The sequence below is a fragment of the Bison bison genome, unplaced genomic scaffold, assembly GCF_000754665.1.
Source record: "Bison bison bison isolate TAMUID 2011002044 unplaced genomic scaffold, Bison_UMD1.0 scf7180017864248, whole genome shotgun sequence".
Lineage (NCBI taxonomy): Eukaryota > Metazoa > Chordata > Mammalia > Artiodactyla > Bovidae > Bison > Bison bison.
In genome coordinates this window covers 499,519-510,276 of record NW_011494820.1, presented here as the reverse complement: position 1 = coordinate 510,276, position 10,758 = coordinate 499,519, and the positions used below count along the sequence as shown (strand labels likewise).

At 41.0% G+C, this 10,758-nt stretch overlaps 1 protein-coding gene across 1 annotated transcript in view; it reads left to right on the top strand.

Moving 5' to 3' along the window:
- WNT3A (wingless-type MMTV integration site family, member 3A) overlaps positions 1–10,758 on the top strand; it is a 74,698-nt gene that overhangs the window by 24,960 nt on the left and 38,980 nt on the right. The window contains exon 3 of the mRNA XM_010847237.1: positions 1–91. This exon is cut by the window's left edge and continues 9 nt beyond it. Coding sequence (XP_010845539.1) covers positions 1–91 — 91 coding nt within the window. The remainder of the gene's footprint in view (positions 92–10,758) is intronic.

Below are 10,758 nucleotides of genomic sequence, written 5' to 3'. Positions count from 1 at the left end.
GAGGGGGGCCACCCCCAGTCCCGTGGCCGCCGTTGGAATTGCACCACCATCAACAACAGCCTGGCCATCTTTGGCCCCGTGCTGGACAAAGGTACAGGTGGTACCCATCATGGCTAGCCAGGCAGAGGCGGCAGCCCAGGGATGTGGGTGCAGCAGGGCTCAAACCAGCTTCCCCCTCAGTGGGAGTGGGCACAAGCCAGTTCATTTCCTTTCTGCCTCTGTTTCTCACCTGTGCTCAAGCATAGGAACAGCACTTCCAGTCAGGGGGCAGTGCTCGTTACTATAGGGATCGCCTGTGTGGGTCCTTTCCAATGCTCACCCACTCTGGAGGGTGCTCCTGGAGTTCGGGAAGGGTATAGGATCACACAGAGATTCCTCCTGCTTCCCCTTTCCCAAAAAAACAGTTACACAGTTTCACGGGGACAGGATTAACCACTGCAGTTTTCCTGAAGAAGCCAGGACTTCAGGCAGGTCTTAGAGAGAAAATACAAAAACAAACAGAAAACACAAAAAAAGGGTGAGGGTTGGGGATCAGACAGCAGAAGTTATCAGACAACACACAGCAGAAGTTATCCAGGGTCCTGGAGCCCGGGAAGAAGAGGAAGATCTGGCAGGCTGGGTGTTGGTTAACTCTTGGGGAAGAGCAAATTTGCACAAGACATAGGAGTTTAAACAATACTAATCATGTGTTGTCGGTCCCAGCATCTGCAGTGTGGGGAGATGCAGTAGGCAGGGCTGGTCTCTGCTAACGAGAGAGAGAGACGAGCTGATCCTCATCTCTCTTACATGCCTGGTGGCCCCTGCTGCTTCTGCACATGACCTGGGTTCGCTTAAATGCAGTGGCTGGGCCCTCCAGCAAGTGAGGAAAGAGGGAGGGAGAGAGAAAAAGAGAAAGAGAGAGAGAGAAAAAGAGAAAGAGGGAGAGAGTCTTCTTTCACTGAGCATAATGTTTTCAAGATGCATCCACCCGTAGTATGTTTTGGTACTGTATTCCTTTTTATGGCTGAATTATATTCCATTGTACAGATGGATCACGTTTTATTTATCCAATCATCTGTTGATGGACAATTAGGTTGTTTCAAGCCTTTTATTCTCTGTTGTGAATAATGCTGATATTTCAAGTATCTGAATACCTGTTTTTCAATTCTTCTGGGTATATTCCTAGAAGTAGAATTGCATAGTAATTCTGTGTTTTGTGGAATTACCAAACTCTTTTTCCACAGCAACCTCACCATTTGCTCTCCCACCAGCAACACAAGAGGGTTCCAGTTTCTCCGCATTATTGCCAATGTTTGTTATTCTTTATTTTTTTCTCCTTTAGCCCTCCCAGTGGATCTGAAGTGATGTCTCATTGTAATTTTTATTTGCACATCCCTTATGACTAATGATGTTGAGCATCTTTTCATGGGATTGTTGAGCATCTTTTCATGGGATTGTTGAACATCTGAGTGTCTTCTTTGGAGAAATGTCTATGCAAGTCCTTTGCCCAGTTTTTAATTGGGTTGTTTATGTTTCTATTGTTGAGTTGTCAGAGTTCTTTATTTATTTATTTATAAAAAATTTTTATTTTATTTTTAAACTTTACATAATTGTATTAGTTTTGCAATATCTAACACTAGACACTTATCAGAAATATAATTTTCAAATATCTTCTCCCTTTATAGATTGTCTTTTCACTTTTATGACAGGGTCCTTTGATGTACAGAAGTTTTAAATTTTGATGACATTCAATTTACCTATTTAGATATCACATCAAAGTAAACATTGCCTAATCTACAGTTATGAAGTTTTACACTTATGTTTTCTCCTAAGAGTTTTATAGTTTTACTTCTTACATTTAGGTCTTTGATCTATTTTTAGTGAATTTTTGTATATAGTGAGAAGTTAAGTGTCAAGCCAGCTAAATTCTTTTGCATGTGGGAAACCAATTATTTCAGCACCATCTGTTCAAAAGACTAGTCTCTCCCCTATTGAATAGTCTTGGCACCCTGGTTAAAAATCAATTGTCCACGGATGTCTGGGTTTATTTCTGAACTTTCAGTTCTATTCCATTGGTCTACCATTCTTCCAATACACTATTTTGATTTCTATAGTTTTATAGTATGCTTTAGAGTTGGGAAGTATAAGTTCTCCAACTTTATTTTTATTTTACAATTGCTTTGGCTTTGCTTGTTTTGGCTTTTGGAGAATCCCTTACAATTCCATATGAATTTTAGGGTTATTTTTTCATTTCTGCAAAAGAAGGTTTTTTGAATTTTAGTGGAGATTGCATTGAATCTGTATATTAGTTTGAGAAGTATTGCCATCTTAACACTATTGTCTTCTAGTCCATGAACATGGGATTTTTCCATTTGTTTAGGTCTTCCTTAATTTTTCAGCAGTGTTTTATAGTTTTCAATGAATGAGGCTCATGCATCTTTGGTTAAGGCATTCCTAAATATTTTATTCTTTTGATGCTATTATAAATGAAATCATTTCATTCCTTTTCAAATTGTTCACTATGTGTAGAAGTACAATTGATTTTTGTGTTTTGATCCTGTCTCCTGCAAATTTGATTACTTTTTTCATTAGCTGTGAGAGTTTGTGTAGATTCTTTAGAGTTTTCTATATATGAGATCAAGTCATCTGTGAATAGAAATGTTTTTGCTTTTTGCTTTCCAATTTGGATGCCTTTTCTTTCTTTTTCTTGCCTAATTGCTCTGGCTAGCACTTCCAGTACTATGTTGAGTATGAGCAATGAGAGTGGGTACCCTTGTCTTCTTCCTGATCTTAGAGGGAGAGCTTTTAGTCTTTCACCATTGAGTACATGATGCTAGTTGTGAGTTTTTCATAACTTCCCTGTATTGGGTTAAGGAGATTGTCTTCTATTCCTAATCTGTTGAGTGTTTGTATCATGAAAAGGGTACTGCTGCTACTTCTGCTAAGTCACTTCAGTCGTGTCCGACTCTGTGTGACCTCATAGACGGCAGCCCACCAGGCTCCCCTGTCCCTGGGATTCTCCAGGCAAGAACACTGGAGTGGGTTGCCATTTCCTTCTCCAATGCATGAAAGTGAAAAGTGAAAGGGAAGTCGCTCAGTCGTATCCAACTCTTAGCGACCCCATGGACTGCAGCCCACCAGACTCCTCCACCCATGGGATTCTCCAGGCAAGAGTACTGGAGTGGGGTGCCATCGCCTTCTCTGAAAAAGGGTACTAGATTACATCAAATGCTCTTTCTGAATCAAGATGATCACGTGGTTTTGCCTTCATTCTGTTCACATGGCATTTCTTCTAAGAAATTCTTGCCCACAATAGTAGATATAATGGTCATCTGAATTAAATTCGACCATTCCGTCCATTTTAGTTCACTGATTCCTAACAAGTTGATGTTCACTCTTGCCATCTCCTGTTTGACCACTTCCAATTTACCTTGATTCATGGACCTAACATTCCAGGTTCCTATGCAATATTGTTCTTTACAGCATCGGACTTTACGGACACATCCACACCTGGGTGTCATTTTTGCTTTTGCTCAGCCTCTTCATTCCTCCTGGAGATATTTCTCCACTCTCCTCCAGTAGCACACTGGACTCCTACAGACCTGGGGGGTGGGGTCTCATCCTTCAGTGTCATATCTTTTTTGCCTTTTCATACTGTCCAAGGGGTTTTCAAGGCAAGAATGCTGAAGTGGTTTGCCATTCCCTTCTCCAGTGGACCACATTTTATCAGATCTCTGTACCATGACCTATCTGTCTTGGGTGGCCCAACATGGCCTGATTCATTGTTTCATTGAGTTACCCAAGGAGGCTGTGGTCCATGTGATCATTTTGGTTAGTTTTCTGTGATTGTGGTTTTCATTCTGTCTGCCCCTCTGATGAGGGCAAAAGGCTTGTGCAAGCTTCCTGATGGGAGGGACTTGTGGGGAAAACTGGATCTTGCTCTGGTGGGTAAGGTGATGCTCAGTAAATCTTCAATGCAATTTTCTGCTGATCTGAGGCTGTGCTCCTTCTCTGTGGTTTGGCCTGAGACAGCCCAGTCCTAGAGTCTGCAGTCTCTATGGTTGGCTATAGGCTCGATGGCAGGCTCTAGGCTCTATGGTAGGGGTAATGGCGACCTCTTCCAAGAGGACTTATGCCAGCATGCTGCATTTCCCAGGACTACTGCTGCCAATGCCCCGATCCTGAGGCCAGCCGCTGTCGACCCACGCCTCTGCTGGAGACTCCCAGACTCTCACAGGCAAGTCTGGCTGAGTCTCTCGTGGGGTCACTGCTCATTTCTCTTGAGTCCTGGTACACACAAGGTTTTGTCTCTGCCCTCCAAGAGTTTGTTTTCCCTGTTCTGTGGAAGTTCTGTAATCAAATCCCATTGACCTGCAAATTCCCTGGGAATATTCAGTCTCTTTGCTGAATCCCCAGGTTGGGGAAGTCTGTTGTAGGGCCTGGAGCTTTCATAACAGTGCAAGAACTTCTTTGGTATAATTGTTCTCCAGTTTGTAGATCGCCCACCCATTGGCTCTTTGGTAAGGTTGATGGCAACCTCCTCCAAGAGGATTTATGCCACATGCCATGCCTCCCAGGACTGCTGCTGCCAGTGCCCCTGTCCCTGAGACTGGCCACTGCTGACCCATGCTTCCACAGGGGACCCTCAGACACTAACAGGCAGGTCTGGCTTAGTCTCCTGTGCGATCACTGCTTCTTTCCCTGGGTCCTGGTGCACACAAGGTTTTGTCTGGGCCCTCCAAGAGTCTTTGGCGGGTATGAGGTTTGATTTTAAACATGATTGCACCCTCTCTACTGTCTTATTGTGGCTTCTCCTTTGTCCTTGGACATGGGGTATCTTTTTTTGGTGGGTTCCAACATCCTCCTGTTGATGGTTGTTCAGCAACCAGTTGCAATTTTGGTGTTCTCTCTGGAAACTGAGTGCACATCCTTCAATTTTTCTTATATATATATATGCAAGATTATATATATATACATTAATATACAGTATTTGTTTTTCTCTTTGACCTACTTCACTCTGTATAACAGGCTCTAGGTTCATCATCTCAATTCAGCTGACTCAAATTCATTCCTTTTTATGGCTGAGTAATAGGCCATTGTATAATATGACCACATCTTCTTATTCATTCACCTGTTGATGGCCATCTAGGTTGCTTCCATGGCCTGGCTATTGTAAATAGTGCTACAATGAACATTGGGGTACATGTGTCTTTTTCAGTTATGGTTTTCTCAGGGTATATAACCAGTAGTGGGATTGCTGGGTCATATGGTAGTTCTATGTTTAATTTTTTAAGGAAACTCCATACTGTTCTCCATAGTGGCTATACCAATTCTTTTTTCTCCACACTCTCTCCAGCATTTATTACTTATGGACTTTTTGATGATGACAATTCTGACTGGTGTCGGTTGATACCTCTTTGTAGTTTTGATTTAGTATTTCTCTAAAAATTAGTGATATTCAGCATCTTTTCATGTGTCTTTTGGCCATCTATATGTCTTCTTTGGAGAGATGTCTATTTAGGTCTTCCACTCATTTTTTGATTGGATTTTTTTCTTTTATGTTGAGCTCCATGAGCTGTTTGTATATTTTGGAGATATTATTTGTATATATTAATTATATATATAATTTGTATATTTGTATATGTTAATTATTATTAATATTATATAAAATTATTAATTATATAAATTAATATATTATTTTGTATATATTGTATATATTAATATACATATTAGCTATGCATATAGCTAATATTTGTATATATTAATTTATTTGTATATATTAATTTCCCTTTCTGCTCTATTTGTATATATTAATCCTTTGTCTGTTGCTTAATTTGCAAATATTTTTACCCATTCTACTGGAGTTTCCCTGGTGGCTCAGATGATAAAGAATGTGCCTGCAATGCAGGAGGGTTTCCCTGATAGCTCAGTTGGTAAAGAATCTACCTGCAATCCTGGAGACCCCAGTTTGATTCCTGGGTCAGGAAGATCCACTAGAGAAGGGATAGGCTACCCACTCCAGTATTCTTGGGCTTCCCTTGTAGCTCAGCTGGTGAAGAATCCACCTGCAATGCAGGAGACCTGGGTTCAATCGCTGGGTTGGGAAGATCCTCTGGAGAAGGGAAAGACTACCCACTCCAGTATTCTGGCATAGAGAATTCCATCGACTGTATAGTCCATGGGGTTGCAAAGAGTCAGACATGACTGCAATGTAAGAGTCAGGTTCGACCCCTGGGTTTGGAAGGTCCCCTGTAGAAGAAAATGGCAACCCACTCCAGCATACTTGCCTGGAAAATCCCATGGATAGAGGAGCCTGGTGGGCTACAGTCCACGGGGTCACAAAGAGTTGAACGCGACTCAGCGACTAACACTTTTTTTCCTTTACCCATTCTGAGGGTTGTCTTTTCATTTTGTTCATGGTTTCCTTTCCTGTGAAAAAACTTTTAAGTTTAATTAGGTCCCATTTGTTTATTTTTCTTTTTACATTTTCATTATTCTAGAAGGTGCAAGAACTTGTTTGCAAAAAAAGATCTTGCTGTGATTTATGTCAAAGAGTGTTTCCTCTATGTTTTCCTCTAAGAGTTTTATAGTGTCTGGACTTACATTTAGGTCTTTAATCCGTTTTAAGTTTCCTTTTGTGTATGATGTTGCTGCTGCTGCTGCTGCTAAGTTGCTTCAGTCGTGTGACCCCATAGACAGCAGCCCATCAGGCTCCCCTGTCCCAGGGATTCTCCAGACAAGAACACTGGAGTGGGTTGCCATTTCCTTCTCCAATGCATGGAAGTGAAAAGTGAAAGTGAAGTCGCTCAGTTGTGTCCGACTCTTAGCGACCCCATGGACTGCAGCCTACCATGCTCCTCCAACCATGGGATTTTCCAGGCAAGAGTATTGGAGTGCGGTGCCATTGCCTTCTCCAGTATGATGTTAGGCAGTATTCTAATTTCATTATTTTACATGTGGCTGTCTAGATTTCCCGGCACCACTTATTGAAGAGGCTATCTTTTCTCCACTGTATATTTTTGCCTCCTTTGTCATAGATTAGGTGACCATAGGTGCATGGGTTAACTTATGGGCTTTCTATCCTGTACCATGGATCTATTTCTCTGTTTTTGTACCAGTACCATACTGTCTTGATTACTGTAGCTTTGCAGTATAGTTTGAAGTTTGGAAGCCTGAATCCTCTAGCTCCATTTTTCTTTCTCAAGATTACTTTGGCTCTTTGGGGTGTTTTCATACAGACTGTAAAAATTTTTTTTCTAATTCTATGAAGAATGCCATTGGTAATTTGATAGGAATTCCATGGAATCTGTAGTTTGCTTTAGGCAATATACTCATTTTCATTATATTGATTCTTTCAATTCAAGAACATCATATTTCTCTCCATCTGTTTGTGTCCTCCTTGATTTTCATTCGTGTTTTATAGTTTTTGGAATACAGGTCTTTTGCCTTTTTAAGTTGGTTTTGTTATTAGTGTGTAGGAATGCAGCAGATTTCTATGCATTAATTTTGTATCCTACAACTTTACCAAATTCACTGACTATGTCCAGTAGTTTTCTGGTGGCATCTTAGGATTTTCTACATATATAGTATCATGTCATCTGAAAATAATGACAGTTTTACTTCTTCTTTTCCAACTTGGATTCCTTTTATTTCTTTTTCTTCTCTAATATCCATGGCAAGGACTTCCAAAACAATGTTGATGAGAATGGACATTCTTTGTCTTGTTCCTGATATTAGGGGAAATGCTTTCAGTTTTTCACCATTGAAAATGATGTTTGTTATATATTGCATTTATTATGTTGAGTTTCCCTGTGTGCTCATTTCCTGGAGAGTATCATAGATGGTTGTTGAATTTTGTGAAAAGCTTTCTCTGCGTCTATTGAGATGATCATATGGTTTTTATTCTTTAATTTGTTAATATGGTCTATCACTGCATAGACTATCACACTGATTGACTTGTGTACATTGAAAGATTTGTGTATATTTCTGGGATAAATCCCACTTGATCATGGTGTATAATCCTTTTAATGTACTATTGGATTCTGTTGGCTAGTATGTTTTTAAGCATTTCCCAATGATTTTAAATCAATTTATTTGTAAAAACAGAAAAAGGAAAGAAAGAAATAAAACCATTAACAGTAGTACAGTCGATACAGTTGCTAAGGCATTAATAACTTATAAAAGACATAGTAGCTAGATACGTGGAAAAGGAAATGGCAACCCACTCCAGTGTTTTTGCCTGGAGAATCCCAGGGATGGCACAGCCTGGTGGGCTGCCGTCTATGGGGTCGCACAGAGTCAGACACGACTGAAGCGAATTAGCAGCAGCAGCAGCAGCTAGATAAGTGTGTGTGTTCACTTGCTAAGTCATGTCCAACTCTGCAACCACATAGACCACAGCAGCCAGACTTCCTTGTCCTTCACCATCTCCCGGAGTTTACTCAGATTCACGTTCATTGAGTCAGTGATGCTATCTAACCATTTTGTCGTCCTCCATCCTCTTCTCCTTTTGCCTACAATCTTTCCCAGCATCAGGGGCTTTTCCAATAGGACAGTACTTCACATCAGGTGGCCAAAGTACTGGGACTTCAGCTTCAGCATCAGTCCTTCCAATGACTATTCAGAGTTGATTTCTTGTGGAATTGACTAGTTTGATCTCCTTGCAGTCCAAGGGACTCTCAATAGTCTTCTCCAGCACCAAAATTTGAAAGCATCAATTCTTCAGTGCTCAGCCTTCTTTTTGAAGAAAGAAATGGCAACTCACTCCAGTGTTCTTATCTGGAGAATCCCATGAAAAGAAGAGCCTGGCTGGCTACAGATTATGGGGTTGCAAAGAGTCAGCCATGACTCAGCAGTTAGAAAGCAACAACAGCCTTCTTTATGGTCCAACTCTCACGTCCATACATGACTACTGGAAAAAGCAGAGCTTTTACTATATGGACCTTTGTCGGCAAAGTGATGTCTCTGCTTTTTAATACTCTGCCTAGGTTTGTCACAGCTTTCCCTCCCAAGAGCAAGCATCTTTTATTATCACAGCTACAGTCACCATCCACAGTGATTTTGGAGCCCAATAAAATATAATATGTCACTGCTTCCACTTTTTCCTCTTCTATATGCCATGAAGTGATGGGACCGGATGCCATGATCTTAGTTTTTTGAATGCTGAATTGTAATCTAGGCTTTTCACTCTCCTATTTCACCTTCATCAAGATGCCCTTTAGTTCCTCTTCACTTTCTGCCATTACAGTGGTATTATCTGCATATCTGAGGTTGCTGATATTTCTCCTGGTAATCTTGATTCCAGCTTGAGTTATCCAGGCTGGCATTTCCCATGATGTACTCTACATATACATTAAATAAGCAAGATGACAATATACAGCCTTGGTGTACTCCTTTACCATTTTGAACCAGTCTGTTCTATATCTGTTTCTAACTGTTGCTTTTTGACCTGCATACAGGTTTCTTAGGAGATAAGTAAGGTGGTCTGGTATTCCCATCTCTTCAAGAATTTTCCACAGTTTATTGTGAACCACACAATCAAAGATTTTAATGTACTCAATAAAGCATAAGTAGATGCTTTTCTGAAATTCCCTTGCTTTCTCTATGATCCAAGAAATATTGGCAATATAATCTCTGGTTCCTTTGCCTTTTCTAAATCCAGCTTATACATCTGGAAGTTCTCAGTTCATGTACTGCTGAAGCCTAGCTTGAAGAATTTTGAACATAACCTTTCTAGCATGTGATATGAGCACAGTTGTAAGGTACTTTGAACATTCTTTGGCTCTACACGTGGACATCACCAGATAGTCAATACCAAAATTAGATTGATTATATCCATTACAGACGAAGATGGAGAAGCTCTATACAGTCCACAAACACAAGACCTGGAGCTCACTGCAGCTCAGATCATCAGCCCCTTATTGCCAAACGCAGGCTTGAACTGAAGAAAATAGGAAAAACCATTCAGGTTTGACCTAAATCAAATCCCTTATGATTATACCATCAGTTCAGATCAGTTCAGTCACTCAGTCAAGCCCAACTCTGTGACCCCATGAATCGCAGCACACCAGGCCTCCCTGTCCATCACCAACTCGCGGAATTCACCCAAACTCATGTGCATCGAGTTGGTGACGCCATCCAGCCATCTCATCCTCTGTTGTCCACTTCTCCTCCTGCCCCCAATCCCTCCCAGCATCAGGGTCTTTTCCAATGAGTCAACTCTTCACATGAGGTGGCCAAAGTATTGGAGTTTCAGCTTCAGCATCAGTCCTTCCAATGAACACCCAGGACTGGTCTCCTTTAGGTTGGACTGGTTGGATCTCCTTGCAGTCCAAGGGACTCACAAGAGTCTTCTCCAACACCACAGTTCAAAAGCATCAATTCTTCGGTGCTCAGCTTTCCTCACAGTCCAACTCTCACATCCATACATGACCACTGGAAAAACCATAGCCTTAACTAGACAGACCTTTGTTGGCAAAGTAATATCTCTGCTTTTTAATATGCTATCTAGGTAGGTCATACTTTCCTTCCAAGGAGTAAGCGTCTTTTAATTTCATGGCTGCAGTCACCATCTGCAGTGATTATGGAGCCCAAAAAAATAAAGTCTGACACTGCTTCCACTGTTTTTCCATCTATTTCCCATGAAGTGATGAGACCAGGTGCCATGATCTTAGTTTTCTGAATGTTGAGCTTTAAGCCAATCTTTTCACTCTCCTCTTTCACTTTCATCAAGAGGCTTTTTAGTTCCTCTTCACTTTCTGCCATAAGGTTGGTGTCATC